General features: G+C 26.6%; 2 protein-coding genes across 5 annotated transcripts in view; one reads left to right on the top strand and one right to left on the bottom strand.

Annotated features, from left to right (window-relative positions):
* Nucleotides 1-4,629: 4,629 nt before the first annotated feature.
* LOC126900977 (uncharacterized) overlaps nt 4,630-20,731 on the bottom strand; it is an 80,903-nt gene continuing 64,801 nt past the window's right edge. The window contains exons 1-4 of one of the 3 annotated variants that reach the window (XM_050677056.1): nt 5,742-6,623; nt 5,358-5,423; nt 4,912-4,942; nt 4,630-4,790 (exon numbers count right to left, since the gene is read on the bottom strand). In XM_050677056.1, the coding sequence (XP_050533013.1) occupies nt 4,784-4,790; nt 4,912-4,942; nt 5,358-5,423; nt 5,742-6,588 (951 nt within the window). In that variant the 5' untranslated portion in view covers nt 6,589-6,623 and the 3' untranslated portion in view covers nt 4,630-4,783. Of the gene's footprint in view, nt 4,791-4,911; nt 4,943-5,357; nt 5,424-5,741; nt 6,624-20,731 lie in introns of those variants that run through there. The other 2 variants (XM_050677055.1, XR_007702938.1) reach the window with 2 other exon arrangements.
* Nucleotides 13,217-20,731, top strand: part of LOC126900968 (PAS domain-containing protein cky-1) — a 69,700-nt gene continuing 62,185 nt past the window's right edge. The window contains exon 1 of one of the 2 annotated variants that reach the window (XM_050677014.1): nt 13,217-13,514. In XM_050677014.1, coding sequence (XP_050532971.1) covers nt 13,477-13,514 — 38 coding nt within the window. In that variant the 5' untranslated portion in view covers nt 13,217-13,476. Of the gene's footprint in view, nt 13,515-20,262; nt 20,425-20,731 lie in introns of those variants that run through there. The other variant, XM_050677015.1, reaches the window with a different exon arrangement.

Genomic DNA, 20,731 nt, shown 5'->3' with positions numbered 1-20,731 from the left:
TTTACGTAACAGAATGGCTAAAAATTAGGAGATTATGAAAGTTTAATATAAGGCCATTTCAATTAATATCACGAGTTATTACCATAAGAAAATTCCATTAAATTTACTTAATTACATCCAATTTATTTTCAGAGTATACGTTGTTTTTTTTTTTTTTATTATTAATAGTCACACTCTAAACGTGGATATTGAATTTTGAGCTATATAATTAGACAAATCAAGTCTTCATGTATATAGAATAAAGTCTAGAACATCGTAACGGCCCTGATATTTTCTAATCTATTAGAGCAACGGCAGATAATAGCTAGATGTATACATAAGTATTTTATTTGTCTTAGCCAGACTACAGCTATAATCTTATAAAAATTAACTGGGTATAATTATTAAACAATTAGGGTGTCAATGATCCCAAAATGAAAATTAGAATATAGGGAGGGGAAGCAAGAGCATGACAGGTCTAACGCGTGTGTCATGGTATAGTGGACATATCACCAACGTCAATAGGTATCCTCTACATAAATGTAGAGGGCCCAATGAGATGTTTATCTTGTGCCATCTTGACTACACTCGAGGAACCGTCAGCTCATGGTAAAGGGGGAAAAAACAACAGAATAGAAGAAATTAACCATTTTATATAAATATAGTTATATAGCCATTAGCTAAAGTAAACAAAACGTGACCACATGGTCAAATAACCAAAAAGAAAATGGTGAATTAAAATATGCACACTGTGCGAAAATACAAAAAAAATAAAATATACCATATTTCAATTGTCAAGATGATAAATTTTACCTCAGCAGAAATGAGATTGACGACGAAGTTGTTGACTACAATGTAGTGTTATTGATTTGATATTTTCAAACATTTACCGAACAGTTTCTCAAGCCGGCTTGATGTCACATAGGAGAGGGTAGCGTTGATTTACCGTTGACAAATGTAGTATTTAGGATAAGGGAAACAGGTGGTAGGAATAATTTATTAATATACTAAATAAATATGAATGTATAAGTGTAACACTGAACCTTCAGACGTACAACGCGCACTGTTTGAGTACAATTGCCAATGACCTTAAACTCATCATGATTTTATTATGTTCCAATGTAAAATAGTTTTAAAACCTAAAATGAGTAATTCATTTTTATACAAAAATATGTGAAATAAAATGTTTTATGTGTAATGAATTATCAATATTCTATTTCCTAACAAATATGCATTTGCTTTAAGTTTCACGCTTTAATGTACAAACTTTATATGATTTTAATGAGACGTTTTAATAATTTAGAGTAAATATAATTTTTTAATTATCGTTAAAATCAGTTTTAATATAATTTTATGGTGCATGTTTTATAATATTTTATCACTATATAGACAAAAATATTTGCCTAGCAATATGTGTGTTGACAATATTCATTATTGCATTGTATGTTTTATAGCCTATACGTATCGCCGTTTTATTACTTCTTAAATTTTCACATGTAAATTTTTAAACAATAAGATTAAATAAATTTGAATAAATATCTCAAATATCTTATTTCATCAATTTGGATGTCTCTCTATAATGTTTGAAAGTTTATATAAAATAATTGTTTATTTAATTATGACTAAAATTTATTAGTTCATTTATATGGCTTTCTTGTATAATATTAAATAGCACAATCATTCTCCAAAAAATGTATAAATTATTGAAGTTCTAATACTTTTAGAAAGATAAAAAAATACTTAGATGCTGGCAAATAAAAATATTGTTGTAATCATATATAGAAAAATATTTCAAATTTTGAGTTACAAAAGGATTTAAAAGTTATCATTAAAAAAACCCAGCACAGGGGGGTCGCGGCACAGTTGTGACGTGGTATAGTTGGATCAAGTATAATAATATCTGACAGTGATTAAAATCACTATCAAAAATAAACGCTTCGATGCAAATCTTTAGATAGTGTTTAATTTAAAAAAAATTGGTGTTTTATTCCAAAAGCTACTTGATCTGCTGGTTCCTTATTAATATCTCGATAAAGATAAAGTATGTCAAATGAAAAAGGGTTTATTAAAAAATATTATTTCTCATAAAAAAATTGTGTGGATCCATAAACTTTTCAATAAGTTATAGCATTATAAAGTTAAATATAATATAAATAATAAAATCGANTTAAAGTTAAATATAATATGAATAATAAAATCGAGAATATTTCACACAAAAATAGCATTCGGTAGCCATTTTCGCCGTGAAGACAAGTCCAGAGGTCAAATTTTTTTTTTCAAATTAAAGTATATTACATTAGCTTTAATTTAAGATATATATAAAAGTGTCAGACCTTCCGGAACATTTTCAAAAGTTAAGTTGAAAAAGTTAATTTTTTGTGAAAAAGTTGTCATTTTAAATCCCCCCCTGTGGGCATTACAATTGTCAAAATTACAAAAAAAATATACCAAATAATAGGTAAAGACATCAAGCATCTATATAAAAAAAAATTATATTGATATGTTCATTTTTGAAAAAGTTAGAGCATTATTAAGTTAAAAATATAAAAAAAAATTATTTTACAAAAATCGTAATTTTTTATTAACTTTGATGTCAACTTTCACCACGAAGACAAGTCCAGAGGTCAAATTTTTTTTTTTCAAATTAAAGTATATTACATAAGCTTCAATTTAAGATATATATAAAAGTGTCAGACCTTCCGGAACATTTTCAAAAGTTAAGTTGAAAAAGTTAATTTTTTGTGAAAAAGTTGTCATTTTAAATCCCCCCCTGTGGGCAGATAAAAGGTCAAATTTACAAAAAAAATATACCAAATGATAGGTAAAGACATCAAGCATCTATATAAAAAAAAATTATATTGATATGTTCATTTTTGAAAAAGTTACGGCAGTTTTTAGTAAAAAAAATTGAAAAAATTTCGAAAATTAGCGATTTTTAAATTTGTAATTTTTTTGGAGGTTTCCCCCATTTACGGGGAACGAGGGAAATTTTTTCAATTTTGAAGGGTAATGTCTTCGACTAGATACAATTTGTGATCTTTTGACGTATCGTTGAAAGAAATCCGTTCGGTGAGAGCTGAGAAAAAGTGGTAACAGACACAAAAAAAAAAAAAAAAACACATAGTAAAACCAATACCTTCTCAGCTTCGCATCGAAGCTAAAACAAAAAATTACACAGCTCCATAACATTTAGAAGTAGAATTTTAATTCATTTTCTTTTTTTTGATTCCAATAGGTTTTTTAACGCTGGTTCTGAATGAGCCCTTAGTTTTTCTCTACCGATTATATTTCAATCATAATTTGAATATTTTTAAAATTACTATTCTTCCTTATAAAATGTTAATTAAAAAAATTAACAATATTTTTTTTCAACGCTTTTAGTTGTGTTTATTTAGAATCATAATAATATGTGAAAAATTTTAAACCATTCCGTAAAATTTCATCTTTGATATGTCCTTTTTAAGTTTAAGTTTTACAGCATTTTTAAAAAAGTTAACACTGGACTTTTTTCAACGACTTTTTTTTTTTTTTTAAATGTTTATACTGTTATTATTTGTTATATTAATACAAAATATTAAGAGGATTTTAGAAATACTTATAATAACAACTAATTTTCATAACTAAAAATAGCCGTTCAAACTTTTTCTTTGAGAATAATGTTCAAATTTTTATTCCTAATAAAAAATTACACTTACTTACTATTCTATTTAGATTATTTTCATTCTACTTTAGGAAATATAAGTGAGTCTTTAAAGTCAAATAACTCATAGAAAAAATAGTGTTGAAATGTTTTAATTTTTATATCTTGAACTACAATTAAAACTCTTTAATTTGATATTCAGAGTGGAACGGATCTAATTAACAACTCATATAACTTAATGATCTACATAACATTTTATACTTTTTTTTTTTTAATCAATATTTACAATATAGAACTATATTTAAAATATGTTTTTTATTATTTTTCGCAATTACAAAAAATATTTTAAAAATTAACTTTTTTATTAAAATTTTTTTTAAGATTTTAAGATATCTATTTTATAGATAAGTTTTTAAGAAAAAGTTTGATACCAAAAACTATTATTTTAATTCAGTAGTTAAGTGTATACAGCGTTTTGGAATTTGTTAAATTTTGATTTTTTTGACAATTTTCTTATGGTATCAAATTTTAGCCCATATTATGTAAAGTACAAAGTAAACACTTATTACATTATTTACTGGTAACAGTAAGCGATTTCATTTCCATGAATATTATTAACATTTGAATAAGCATTTGTAATTGACATGAAAAAACGATTAGTAGTATAATTCAGATTATTAAAAAAAATTGTAGAAACATTGTCTAAAACATGTTGAATTTTTAATTAAATAAGTTCATACATCATAAATTGAAATGTGAATAATAGTAAATAAAAGCATTGATTATCAAATCTCCTAACAAGGAATATCCTATAATAATATGATTACAATGATAGAATCACACTAATTAATAAATGTTATCACTTTTAACTTGGCTAACCATAGAACACTCGTAGATGACATATGATAATGTTCCTAACTTTTGTAATAAAGATTAGAGATAATCATTTCTGTATAAAGCGCGTTAAACGTTATTATTATCCATTATCAAATCATTAACTAAACAACAACTTTAATAAGCATAATTTATTTTTTATTTATTTTGAACAGAATAATTTAAATTAAAAACCTATTATCGAGTTTAAATAAAATTAACGGAGTAGCATCATCAAAAAAATATTTTCTTTATTTTGAACTGAATGATCTCATGTCACCAGAATAATCTTCATCTTCTAAAGCAATTTAACAATAAATTAATAATAAGAAAATGTTCTTTATAAAAATTATTTATTTATTTTTAAGTTTTTAAATGAAATAAAAATTAATCTAAAAAAAACTCAGTGCAGTGTATACTTAGCATAGTTGGGACAAGTTTTGATGATATCTGACAATTATTAAAAAAAATTATCACACAAAATTTGCTTAGATGCAAATTTGTAGATAGTGTTTAATTTTAATAAAAATTGATGGATTATTTCAAAAGCAACATCAACTTCTTTTTTCTTAATTACAAGCTGATAACAATTTTTAAGATTGTAATATCTTCATCTAGATAAAATTTTGACGTATGGTTGAAAAGAATCGGTTCAGTGAATGCTCAGAAAAAGTAGTGACAGACACAAAAAATAATAATATAAACATATCATGGTAAACTTAATACCTTCTCAGACTCGCATCGAAATAAAAATGTAAATTAAACATTTAAATAAAAATTAGTTATTTTTTCAGTTAAAAAATATACAATTTTTTCTAAATTATTATTCATTATAAAACAAAAATAAATGTAATTTAAATCGTACCTTCTTCATAATACTCTGATAGCATCGGGTCCTCGACATACAATTCCATATTTTCCATTATTTCGTCTTAAACAAATTAACATAAAAAATACTAATTAACTATATTTTTTTAAAAATGAATTGTGCTGTGGATCAATTTCGTGCTTGGGAATGGGTTAAGCACACTGGCCTCCAAGACTCAGAATTAAAAAAATGGTTTAATTCTAATTTTTAAATAATTTCTACTGGCAAATTCAACGTTGGAAACAGAATTTGTCTATTGATTTAGTAATTATCAAAGTACCATTAGTTAACTAAAGAATAGTGTTTTGGTGAAATCTATTATTATAAAGAAAATATCCAATTAACCTAATCAAAATATTACCTTCTACAGTAAATATATACCTGTGAAATCATCTTTAAAATTGTAGATAGTCTCCATGTTTTTGTTGTACTCAAAACCTAACTCTGTGTATTTCTTTGTAATAGTTGCCTCAATTTTATCATTTATCTTTTTACTTATATATTTATAAAATTCTTCAGTATCAATTAAACATTTTGTATACCATTTACTCCACAATTCATTCAAATTTTCGGTTTCCTGATCACAGTATTTCTTAATATCATCATTTACATAGTTACCTATTTTAATAAAAAAAAATTCCGAAGTCTTCAATATCGACATTGTTCGTTTTGAGTTAATTAGTGAAGGTGGACAGTCTTTTATTCGGTCATTGATAAATGGATAAAAATTGAATGCATTATTTAAAATGTAATTGTCATTTACCGACTTTTTAAACAACGGTACAGTATGATAATTATCAACAAGTTCTAATGCTCCTTTTAATTTTGATATCATATCAACTGTTGCTTTAGCACAAGTTGTCATTTCTAAAGTACAGTTGTACATTTTATCATCGTTTTCAGAGTCAATAGTTTGGCAGTATTTGGACAATTGTATTAACATATAAAGAATGTACTTCATTACATTAGAATATAAACAACCAAGAAATAATGTTATTAGACGTGCTTTTTTATACAAATAATTATAGCTACAAGGTATTTTTAATATGTCCAAGATAGTATAATTTGAACCAACATATTTAATTGTTTTCACATCACATACATTTGTATAACGTAATCGTGTAACAATATTTTGTAAAACTTTTTTTTTTGTAGGACACTTATTGATTGCATAACATAAATTGAATAAAATAATAAACAAGAATACTTTATTTATTTTATAAATCATAATTTTTCAGAAAAAATTAAAATTAAAATTTTATTAATTTTTCATCATTAGGAAAGAATGATATTAAAACTTTAAATTTATAGATAAAAAAGATTATTTTTTTACATATTACATTAAAATTTTTGTTACTTTTAAATAAATCAATTTAAAAATAATTTTTTTGCAATTATTTCACTGCGCCATACGTTATTATGATTTTAATATCAATAAACATTATTCAATCAAAGGATATACAGGGTGTTCAGTAAATAAGGAAACGAATTTCTATTGTACTCATTGTTTGTAACAATTTAACTGTTTCCTAACTTACTGAACACCCTGTATATTTAATTTAAACTTTTTGGTTTGAATTTTATAATTTATTATAGTTAAATTTCCTTTTTTCAATTTTAAACTTAAAATTATTAGATAATTTTTCCTTATAAAAATTTCAATAAAAATATATATATAAATATAATATTATAACGTTTTATTATTAAATTAAAACAATATAGAAATTATATTATTATTATATTATTTTTCTTTTTGATAGCCTTTATGAAAATTAAAAATCAGCTATAAAAAATCAATTTTATTTAATTTTTTCTTATTATCCTTTTTTGCATATACATTGGCATATGGATGACTAAGTAAAGGAATTAGAAGCTACGACTTCGACATTAGATATATTTGCATATTTTGTAACATCAGAAAAGGTAAATACTTCAACAACTTAACTGGGACGTTTGGTCGAGCACACTTCAGAAAACGAGACATTGTTTGTTGTCATTATATTTTTAATGTCCTTTTGCACAGACCGCTCGCTGCAAGATCAATTGATAGCAGAGTAGTTAAATTCACAAAATATGCATGAAAAAGGGGAGTGGTGGACTTGACGTTGCAATTAGATTCAGTGTGGTCAAATAGGATACAATAGGAAACTGATATAAAATTAAATAGTGTACAATTATTCGATTGCAAAATATAAAATCAAGAACACGTCATTTTTTGTTATGTGACTTATTTACACAGTTGAGAACTAATCATATAAATAAACTATAGCTTTTAATAGCGTCTTGCGATATTACCATATTTTCTAAAATAATTTTACATAAATCATGAATTATTATTAATATAAATTACTATTACTAAAAATTATTAATACAAAAATAATTTAAATATTATAGCATTGTTATTTTGTAAATGCTAAATAAAGTTTTATTTGTATAATTAGTAAGATGTTTAGAACGTTCTATATTTAAGTAAAGCGAACATGCACAAATGAAATATCAACATGTACTAATGTCTTTAATAGTTAATACGAGTACCAAACGTAAAACGATTAAAACTGTTTTGATTATAACTAGGAAAGTGAGATGATACTTTTGTCTGTAAAAGATAAAAAAACCCAGCACAGTAGTGACGTGCATAGTTGGATCAAGTATAATAATATCTGACAGCGATTAAAATCACTAAAAAAAAAAAAAACGCTTCGATGCAAATCTTTAGACAGTGTTTAATTTTAAAAAATTGGTGGATTATTCCAAAAGCTACATGATCTGCTGGTTCCTTATTAATATCTCGATTAAGATAAAGTATGTCGAATGAAAAAGGGTTTATTAAAAAATATTATTTCTCATAAAAAAATTATGTTGATCCATACACTTTTCAATAAGTTATAGTATTATAATGTTAAAAATGTAAAAAATAAAATCGAGAATTTTCACACAAAAATAGCATTCAGTAGCCATTTTTATCGTGAAGATATAATAAAGTCCGAAATTTATTTTTCTATAATAAAGTACATTACATTAGCTTTAAATTAAGATATATATAAAAGTGTCAGACTGTCCGGAACACTTTCAAAATTTAAGTTGAAAAAATTAATTTTTTGTGAATAGGTTGTCATTTTAAATCTCTCCCTGTGGGCAGGTCAAGGGTCAAATTTATAAAAAAAATATATCAAATAATAGGTAAAGACATCAAGCATCTATAAAAAAAAAATTATATTGATTTGTTTTAATGTCTTCGACTAGATACGATTTGTGATCTTTTGACGTATTGTTGAAAGAAATTGGTTCAGTGAGAGCTGAGAAAAAGTGGTAACAGACACACACACAAAAAAAAATAAAAACATCATAGTAAAATTAATAATACCTTCTCAGTTTCGTATCAAAGCTAAAAGTGATATTTAGTAGTTTTAAAATTCAAATAAGATAAATTTTAGCTTCGATGCAAAGCTGAGAAGGTATTGGTTTTACTAAGATGTGTTTATTTTTTTTTTTTTGTGTCTGTTACCACTTTTTCTCAGCTCTCACCGAACGGATTTCTTTCAACAATATGTCATAAGATCACAAATCGTATCGATTCGAAGACATTACTCTCAAAAATTGAAAAAATTTCCCTCGTTCCCCGTAAATGGGGGAAACCTTCAAAAAAATTACAAATTTAAAAATCGCTAATTTTCGAAATTTTTTCAATTTTTTTTACTAAAAACTGCCGTAACTTTTTCAAAAATGAACATATCAATATAATTTTTTTTTTTATAGATGCTTGATGCCTTTACCTATCATTTGGTTTATTTTTTTTTGTAAATATGACACTTAACCTGCCTACAGAGGGGGATTTAAAATTACAAATTTTTCACAAAAAATTTACTTTTTCAACTTAAATTTTGAAAATATTCCGGAAGGTCTGACACTTTTATATATATCTTAAATCAAAAATTTAAAAAAAAAATTTTACCTCTGGACTTGTCTTCGTGGTGAAAAAGGCTACCGAATCCTATTTTTGTGTCGAATGCTATAACTTTTTTAAAAATGTATGGATCAATACAATTTTTTCATGAAAAGTAGTATTTATATACATCTTTCATTCGACATACTTTTTTTTTTAATCAGACTATTTCCCTATATACGGGGGAGGGGGCTTCAAATATAAAAAATTCATATAGAAAGTAGAACATTTTCAACTTAACTTTTGAAAGTGTTCCGGATATATCTTAAACGGAAGTTAATGTAATATACTTTATTATGAAAAAAAAAATTCGAACTTTATTTTGTCTACACAGTGAAAATGGCTACCAAATGCTATTTTTGTGTGAAAATTCTCGATTTTATTTTTTACATTTATAACTATATAATGCTATAACTTATTGAAAAGTGTATGGATCAACACAATTTTTTTTTGAGAAATAATATTTTTTAATAATCCACCAATTTTTTAAAATTAAACACTATCTAAAGATTTGCATCGAAGCGTTTTTTTTTATAGTGATTTTAATCACTGTCAGATATCATTATACTTGATCCAACTATGCCACGTCACCACTGTGCCACGACCCCCCTGTGATGGGTTGGTTTTTTAAATAAACCAATGAAAATATTCACATTATTAGGGTATTTGGCTAAAGTATACATATTTAAGTTACTTTAACTCAGTACAGTTGAATATAAAATTAATTTCAAGAGAAGAAATTAAAACTTGAGATAACCTAACAGAATTTGACATATAAAAAAATATTTGATAAAATCTTCTTTATCCAGGTATTCCCATATTGATTTTGTCAATTTAATTCGTAAAATAACGTCAAATACAAAATAAATTATTTATTTGTGTTTAAGATTTTGTTTATGAGCATTTTTCACAAGTTATTAGACATGTTATCAATATGTGTAAAATAAATCATCTATAAATTCCGTGCGATGTTTTACAACGCACTCTCACCGTAAGTTTCAGCGTCGTGAGTTAATAATAGTAATTATATTCGTACACAAATTTAGATTTTATCTATAACACTTTATTAACACCTTGCTCCCAGCTATTAGGAATAATCGTTAACTTTATGCTAAATGTAATCGAGGCGGTTCATTTGTTGTAAGTTATTCTAACAAATTTTCATTGCACATCAATTTTTCGATTTTAATTATTACTTGACAATATCTAATTCTATAACATTTATATTAGTACATTAGAAAAAAGAAATGATATCACGATCTTATTTTAGTTCACCTAAAAAAAAAATATAAATATAATAACAGTGTCTAGTCAGTTACTAATAGTTGAATTTTCTAAGCGATCGGTGTTAGGAATAGATAACTAAATATCCATCTAGATTAGTATAAATATTCGAATTAAAATTCATCTCGATGAGATACAGATATTTGGGGAAAATTTTATTGAGAATACAAAATAAAAAAATTTATCTTAAATCTATATAAAATGCAGACAAACTCCTGTTTTCATTTATTAATCATTTTTTAACGGGTTTCCTCTCTCCATTTCATGCTAAAAGTGATTTTTTTTTATTGTCAACCAAATAGAGAAAATTTTCTCTTGGAAATGCTCTACTAAATCACTTTTAATCTTTGCTATTAATAGAAACAAGACAAGCAAAATAATAGATCAATTAACAAATTAATAAATGATACATACTATTTGTTAAAGTTACATAAAAAATGTTAACCTTTTTATCTACAATATAATTTATTAATAGTACGTTTAATTTTTTTTTTTTTTTTTTAAATAATGATTTTTCGTTTAAAATGTACTAATTAACATTACTTAGATTTATAAACCATAGTATATATCAAGTGTATTGTAAGATATAATTATTTCTTATAATAAATCAAATTTATATATGTACGTTTTAATCAAAAAATTAATATTTAATGAAAAAATGAGTTGTATTTCTAATAAATCGCACATGATGGATATTCACTAGCTATACACACTGGCTCTATATGCATTAACTATAAGCACTAGCAATAGTTACAACATAATATGGGGTGATTATGAAATGGGACTTAATTGTTAAATAGTTATTAGTTTCAAAATTATAATAAAAAAAATTACATATAAAATCAAAGTTATGTCATTTTACGGTACGCTATTTGCTAAAAGCTTAATAGACTAATAGCAATAATGAAATTTTAAAAATATAATAATAGTATTTAGTCAGTTACAAATAGTTATATTTTAAGTATACATTTATAACATGCACAAAAAAATATTAAAATAATGATAAACTCGCAATTTTAACAACGCCCATATGAATATAAATGTTAAAGATTAAGTTTACCCACTATGGTAACGATTGTAGTCAAAACTTCAATCCACTTTTTATGAATTTTAATTCAGGTTTATATAAAGTATCTAATTCTCTAATCATTTGTTTATATTATTCGCTGACTCTCTTATTTTTACGATTTCTGTTAATGGCGACTTAAATGATATGGTAATAATAAAATATTCAAGATTTTACCACAACACATAAAATATAAATAGGTGCTCTATTAATATTTTTTCGTATACATTGATTTGATTTTAATTAATATTATAAATAGACAAAAAAGAATTTTACGTTTTAAAAATACAGTTTTTTAAACAAAATATTTTAATAAGTGCAGTTAGAACAAAATGTTTGGAAAATCATATAAAACTTATTTTCTCTCCTCCTTAAAAATAATACAGTAGAAAAATACAAGCAATATTCATAATTTTCGAGAATCAGAATAGATATAGACTTCCTCATATTGAACCTATAATTATTTCCATAAATAAAATAAAAAAGTAATTTTTCACTAGTATGTACTTCAATTATCTTAAAATGACAAAAAATGCAAAATAATAGTGTCATTTTTGAATTCTTAATTACATAAATCGAGTTTAGTACTCGGAAATATCTAAAATAACCCTAAAAAATGCGATAAGCATTGAAATATGGACTATATTTATCAGTGTCTAGTATTCATTTGATATCATTTTATGGTCATTGTATTATTTTATTGTTAAATTTTTGTAAATTTTCATTGAATGATCAATATTAAAAGAATTCTTAATTTTATTAGAACTATCCAAAATAAGACGCATTTTTAACCAAAAAAAAATTAAATATTATTCTAAAAATGAGTACAAATAATATATACTCCACATATTTAGTAATGTATACTCTTCAGTAAATAGTACTGTACTATATACAGACTTGATGTTTTTTCATAAGGATTTTTCAATAAATAAATTCTTCAAAGTTTTAATATTGATTTATAGCTGAGAATATTATGAAGATAACTATAAAAATTTTTTTAACAAATTTCAAATACATTATATACACTACATATAAATATTTAAAAAATTGAAACATTAATAATTTCCATTGATTTAATTATAAATCATTTAACTCTTAATTCTACAACCAGTAGAATTTATTCTAAGATTTAAAGACTAAAATTAATTTATTTTTAGTGAAGATTAATATATTTAGATATCTCTTTTCCGAGGATTTTCACTTAGATTTTTGTTAATATCTACATATCATATATTTTGTATAATTTTTTATTATCAATTTAATACCTTATACTAGAATAATCGGTTTCAAAAATAACTTTAATGAGCATGATAAATAAAATTAATGAGTACGGACGCATTAGCTACGAGTGAAACGCGACGATTGAAGAGCACGTGGCCACAAAACGGGCGGCGAGACACGTGATCGGAAAATAAAACGACCAATCACGACCGCTCATTGGGCGGCGACCAATGGACGGAACACCGGTTGCCGGGTTTCTAGGACCGGGGCGGGGGTCGAGGCGGCGGCCGTTGAGTGTGCGGGTGGAAGCGAAGAAGACATCAGCAGTCTTAAACGCGCCAACGTACCGGATCACGTGCGATCGCGTTCCACGCATTAAAGTCTCCGTATGAATTTCATAAGAAAAATATTTGGACGCATAGATTTCTCTCCGAGATATTTTCAACCGTTTAGTTTCGCAGCAGTTCATCTGGCCCGCGTGACATTTATCAAGAAATGTCAAACGGCCATTACAAGTGAAGTTGTGCGCATCGGAATCCGCGTTTATTGACAAACATTAAATTACCTGTCAGCAAAATCTCATAAGAATCAAGGAAAATAATATGGATTTCCAAGCGAACGCTTCAAACATGTTTACCAGGTAATATATTTTAAGACTTATGAAATTTTCAGAAAACAAAAATTACTATAAAAAAGTAAAAAACGGAGTTTTTTATCATTTGTATACGAATATTGTCGTTATTTAAGAAATATCTTTCTCTTTTCTCATCAAATGACTTTATTATACAAAATAAATCCGAAATTTAAAAAAAAATTATGAATTACTATTCTACAGTTAAATGTATTTCAAAGTTTGTATCAGTTAACAATATATACGCTGATAATAAAATTAGAAGACATATTTTTTATAAGCAATATCAATGAAATATATTTAAAAAATACAAATCTTTTTCTATTTTTATTTAACAATTTTTTTTTTTTTAAATATTTGTAGTTGAGTAAAATTTAATTATTCGCGTGTACGAGATTCATCCAATAACTAAATTGTTAACCACTTTTACTTATTTTACTATAAACTATAGTAACCATTGATACAAATGAAGTAGAAACAAAATTTTATTTATCCGACTATGGCACGAGCTCAGGTCTACTAATTTCAAAAAAATTAATAATTTTGTACAATATAAAATCTATTACAATACTTAAAACAAATAATTTCACTTTATATTAATTCTAAAAATATTCCAGTTAAATATATTTAAAATTTGAGTGCATGGACAGTTCTAACACACTTCTTTAACAACTTAAACTAAACCAGACATATAAAAATCTATTTGAATTTTTTAAAGCCAAATTAAAATTAAAATTAAAATAATAAGGGCTTTATTTTGAAAATTTAAATAAAAAATATTTATATTTTGAAACAAATATAATCGCGTAAAAGATTAAATACCAAAACATTACTTTACCAAGAATATTTTTTTTAAATAATATAAGATTATAAAAAAAAAATGACTTTAAAAATTATAATCCAAATCATTATGTTTATAAGAAGATTAAAATGATTTCAATCATGACGTGTAACTTTCTGATTTATTTTTATTAATTTCATGCATTATTTTTATAAAAAAAACATGTTTAGGTTATTACTCAATTTCTTTGAGTGTAAAGAGTATCTTATAAACTCAAAGGTGGTCATCTGTTGAAACTATAACGAGTAAAGACATTCAATACATCAAACTTATTCCGGTCATTTAATTGTCTACACAAAGTAGTAAAATATTCGAAAACATGGTAAATTTATAATAGACGAATTAGGTGTAACCCAATCGCCCGAGAGAAACAATATAATAATATAGAATGATTCGATGTTATCGACTCGTGTTTATGGCGGCGATCAGAAAAATATGAGATCTAGTAGACAAGAAGTAACAATCGCCTAAATGTTCTAACTAACGTATATCGAAATAATTGATGGAGAAAAATTCCGATTCGAGCGTCTCCGCATACTTCATTTCTCGCCGATAGCTGATCAATTGATTCAGAGATATTTTATAGGTCTAACAGACCGCATTGTGATTTTAAACAAGGACTATGCATGTTTGATTACAAGTCACATGGGTTCATGAATGTTTCCACCGGCCGTTTAAGTCTCTGAAGCGGCGGCGATCTTGGCGAATTTTCGCTATCAAAGTTAGTGTATCATCACTATTGCTAAATAATAGTGCGTCCGTATATCAGAGAGACGGTGCATCAGAACTTAACAAAAATGTATCGTCAATAATCTATTGCAGTAGTTTTTTAGTAGAGTACGTCGGTATCGTAATAGTACATGGAACGCGCCGTCTCTGGAGGAGATGATCGCGAGGGGTCTCGTAGATGTAATGAGAAATGAAAATCGAAACCGGATCATATCATATTATAGACTTGTGGTGACGGTGCGGTGTAGATACCGTGATTGATTTTGGCCAAGCGAACGACGTGACGTGCGTACATCTGTCCATAGCAATCCAAGGGCATGAGTTGCTATCATGGATCCATCTGTGTGTTATGATCATCGGTCATCGCTTAATAATATTATTATAATCATGAATCGTCCGATTAGCCAGTCCGTTAAGTTTTGTTAACCATGAGGTACGAACAAATAATATCGATCCCGATGTTTATAATTATTTTAATATAAAAAAATCGCAACAGCGCATAATAACATAATATAGTATCGATCACAGCAGATTATACGGTTTACCGCAAAAAATCTCGAGGAATAAGTTTTTTTATTAGATTGATCACTGTAATCGGTTTTTTCAATACGTTTGCTCAAATAAACCATCAATAGGAATTTATAGTAATAATAATCATAAAACATTATATATTTTTCTGTAAATGCATACATTCCAACGATATCGAAATATCTATACAAGCCCATAAACACCGACACACCAATGGCTAATCGAATAAAACCACACCCCTCGTTTATCAGTACGATAATTTCAATAAAACGGTAAAAAAAAAAAAAATTGCTTGTTGTGTGTTTTAAATCGGACTACGAAGAATTATGCAGTCTCTTTCACTCCTTTTGTCTTATTTCGTCACTATTACGATCGTACCAACGCACAGACTAAATAAGAGTAAGGTCACTAAAAAGTCATCGTTTTATCATGATAATAGCCGTTATGGTCGATTACACGTACTACGTTCACTGTAACTGCCTTTCAAAGTTCTCTTATAATTTTAGTAAATTATCATATCTGCGATATGGACAAGCCATTAAAACTCGTTGAGATTGGGGTACCCCGCAGAAGCTAATATATCAGCGACCGTATTCGCAGAAATTATGTCTGAAGTATAAAGATGTTGTGAAATCATTTAATATAGTATCTGTCAAAACCATTTCAATCAACAGTCGCTTTGATTAAAATAAAAGAATAAATACAGAGAGCGTACGCATTGAAAACCATTCCACAACAAGCCGAGTGTATATTTACATGTGATCTGCATGAGGGTAATAGTTTTCTTACATAGTAATGTACGTGAAACAAATAGACAAGGAAAAATAATATTTTTACAGATTCAACGTGTGATTTTCTTTGCAGACCAAGGGCGAACGATAAATACCGAGGCTGCTACATGTGCATAAAAAATAAATTGCACGATTGGTGCTCAATATATTCTCCGTAAATAACCTTCGTTTCGTAATGTCCTCAAAAGGATCGTAACGATTATTTATTCAAATTGCCGAGCAAAATCATATCAACTAATCGAATTTTTTCATTTTAACATGTTTCATTTGTTGAGGGGGGGAAATTGGCAAAAATTTAGAATCACTACTTAAAACTGTATAACTGTTTATGTTAAGCTACATTAAAGAGTAACTTAACAACAAAGAGTAAATATCGTTTATATACTTATTAAATGATTCTAGAAAAACTCAATTACATACTATTTTCACAAAAATTAATAAAAGTCGTTATCAACATATATAATAAATCAAGTCAATTTGTAAAAAGTGTGTTTAATTCACTATTTTTTAATCCAAAATTGTGTATGCTCATTCATTAATGTTACAATTTAAGCATGAGTATTGATTAGGTAATGTTTTACGCCTTTTTGAACAACTGGAGTTTTAATGTGCAAATAATAATTTACCATCGACTTAAAAACTAATAAAACTCAAACGCACTCACTTAGAATAACAAGTTAAATATATTTTAAAAAAACCAGATGAATTAATAATTTTTTTAATACAATAAAACTCGACTTCATTCATTATCTAAAATTATTCAAAATAAATCTTCACGAATCATACCTTACTAGCGTTTAAAAATCAATATTCCATCACAAAAATAGAAGAAAAAAAATAATTGACTCTTGTTTAACAGTTTTGAATTAATGAGGTAGTGACTGGATTAAAGCCTATTTTCTATCAGTAATGTTTCAAAATTCGTTGCTTGCATAAATTATTTGTATTCATTGCCCATTAAAACGGAACTTAACTGTAACTATATACTTACTGACAACCCTAAGTACATAATATATAAAGTCAAACTCTACAAACACTTGTAAATAATTGCGATTGCATTTCATTCTAAAGTAAAGAAGAAACAACACAGGTAATCTTTTTCTTTTTTTTGTCACTTAACATTTAAACTAAGACAGATCGTGCACGTCTGGCGGGTCCGACCCAAATATTTTTTATCCTCGCCGCCCGCGATGATAACGCACTTCTGCGGTGTACTTTATCATAAAGTGAACACATGTAGGCGACACGTGAGACCTCCGAAAGGGTAATATGCCTATGAAAAACGGGTGCTCATAAATATCACAGGAAAAATAATAAGAGAGACTCGTTGCGGTCGCGACACTATAACGTGTCAAAATAATACACGTCGGAATTCTGTTAGACAAAAGCCGCACAGAAATGTTAATGCAACACACTCACAAACGCTGAAACTAGTCAGATGGTATTCATCTTCTGTTATAAACGAGTCAGCAGGTTGAAGGGTTTATGTAAAAAAAAAAAAATGGGCGAAATTCCAGCCCAAGTCAGTGGACGAACTCGATGATCGCTTCCTATTTAAAAACGAGCGACCGAATGAACGGCTATTATACGCTTATAATGCCGCGGAATCTTTAATTTTTTAATAGAGTTGTATAATCCGGTACGGTGATCTCAAAAATTATATTAATCACAGTGTAATGGCCGCTGGTACAGATGGAAATTCTTGCGGCTGCGGTCGTGCGCGAACATTATCCGGAGCAATAAAAGTTGCATTAAAAATCCACGTCGCGTTTCGTCTACAGTTGGTTAACCGCCGTGCCGATGGATAATAATGAAGAGAATAATAAAATCATATTTTTGAAGGAAAAAACGCGCACAAAGAAAGTAAAATCGCGTTTTAACACTGCGCTTGTGTATTATTATGAAGATGAAGACGTATAACTACGGCGTTATTTATTGTTGTCGGACGTGAAAACCTTTTGGCGGTGGAGAAAAAAAAAATATGTTTTATTATATAAAAACCATGCCGTTGAAAATGACTTTATAATCTACCTAATGGTTTTATATAGCCGAGTATGTACTGTAGGCCGTGTGTTATTCACAGCGCATCGTGTGAACAGTAAACATAGTACTGCCGTTGCCGAATAAAGTTTGTTGGAATATTTTTAATTATAATACATAAAAGTCACAGACCGATTTTTGACGAGAGACGCCCATAAAACGAGCAAATAAAAAGTTCTTAAGAGAAACCGTTGCATATTTTATGTTGCTTTGAAGATGCATATATTTATTCAATAAAAGTACATTTTTCTGACCAAGTATAGTTATGATAACCTATACATTCAAAGTGTTATTTTACAACGACCGCGTATTAAGCTGATCCATTCCCCGACACTATTATTGGGATACTTTGTTTTTGATTCCGTTTATTTTATTTTATTAAAAAAATATATATACAACAAATACAGATTGATTAATTTTATTTTATTTGAAATTGCACTTTTACAACCATCAGTCATAATTTTCATATTTTTAAATTCGCCCTTTTTTTTATTGAAAAAAAGTAATTGTGTCTTATTTTCAAAGTACGTCTAAACATATAGTTATTCATATTTTCTTCGACAATTCATCAAGTTTGTTCACAAATATATTGATTATAATTACCGAATGTTCAATTTTCCAAATAAATACCATAATTGTAGTTACAAACACAAAAATAATAAATAAAACACACAGTGGCATTGATATTGAACGGCATACAACATTCATCGCCAAGTCAGTTTGTAATGACTAAGGTATTAAAATATATAGTTCCGTAAAAAGGTTTCATTGGATATATATCTATATATATATATATATATATATATTGTATATGACTAAACAAACGAGTACAACTATAAAAATTATCTATACTACAGTTTACATTTTGAAATAGTTATGTGCAATTACTCATGAATTTTATGGTTTACCCATATAGTTAAGTCAAAGAATAAAATATATAAATAAACTAGCTAAGTACAATTTAGTGTTCAATTAACCTATTTTTTAATATACTGTTTGTACTTAAATATTTTTTGTCATCAAAAGTGACAAAAAATTATAAAAACCTAACATTGAACATTGATTTAAAGTATTAAACGTATAGATTCATTTAGAAATTGAAAATACTCATTATGCTTATTTTTTTACGAAACAAAAATTGAATTCTAAAATTATTTTCCTGAACACCTAAGCGTAAAAATGACAGCTGTCATTTTAACGATTTTTAAGGATTAAATATATTTTTAGCTTTTTAGAAGGAACATTTTTTTATTTTACTCCCGAAAATGTCCTAAATTGCATTATTAATTGCAAAAAACGTAAAAAATAATGTTGATGGGTCGATAACAATGTTAAGATAACTCACTGAGTTTCTCATTAATTTAATACATAAAGTGTGTATGGAACACGGGCAGTGTACAAACTGAACTCACTCGCGTTCAATAACTACTTAATCCGTTAAAACATAAATGAAGTTTTGAATAATGACTATTTTAACATTTCGAAAAAATAAAAAATTTATTTTTGTTTTTTTTTATATTAGTGATAATTAATTTAAAAATATGTTTTGAACGAAGTTTAAGAAGGAAATGAATATTTAAAAAAAATTAACGAAATGATAATAGGTTGAAAAGTACAAGTGTTGCCAATTAGATTTGTGATACACTGTATATCACATACTCCACTTAACCAGTCGACAAAAATGAATATTCATAAAGGTAATAATTTTAAATATTATTAACTAATAAATTTGCAAATGGCGCTTCTCGTTATTTCGAATAGGGACGCGAATCGAATGTGATATATGAGAGTATTATAATTTATAAAATAAAATCTGTTAAACATCCAATTAGAAATCAGCGTTCCGTTAACATACATGTATTACAATATATTATATGTTTACATTTAATTCTTAAAAAAATTGTGTGCGTTGTACAAATATATACTAATATACACTAACAGAAGCAATGGAATTCGGCAACACATACACATTGGACTGTTAGTAAATCGAGTAAGTAATTCTCGTGTATATCTTTTATTTAAGGAAAACAATTTTATTATTTATTTTTTTATATTACCCTTTTTGCACGTTAACAAATCTTTTACAAAAAAATATAAATAAAACGGAACTGAATCATTTATTTTTTAAAAATTGTTCAACATTTAACGAGTATTTGGTTCTCTACTTTTAGACAGATGAGCAATTTTTTTTTTTTTTTTTGAATAAAATATCCGTATTGAAATATATTGTTTACATCATAATATATTAATAATTACAGTTATAAACGAACGATTACATCCCCAAATGACAATATATA

Source organism: Daktulosphaira vitifoliae, unplaced genomic scaffold, assembly GCF_025091365.1.
Source record: "Daktulosphaira vitifoliae isolate Bord-2020 unplaced genomic scaffold, ASM2509136v1 Scaffold_3, whole genome shotgun sequence".
Taxonomy (NCBI): domain Eukaryota; kingdom Metazoa; phylum Arthropoda; class Insecta; order Hemiptera; family Phylloxeridae; genus Daktulosphaira; species Daktulosphaira vitifoliae.
The sequence above is the reverse complement of the archived record's forward strand: the minus strand, read 5'-3'. Positions and strand labels throughout refer to the sequence as shown.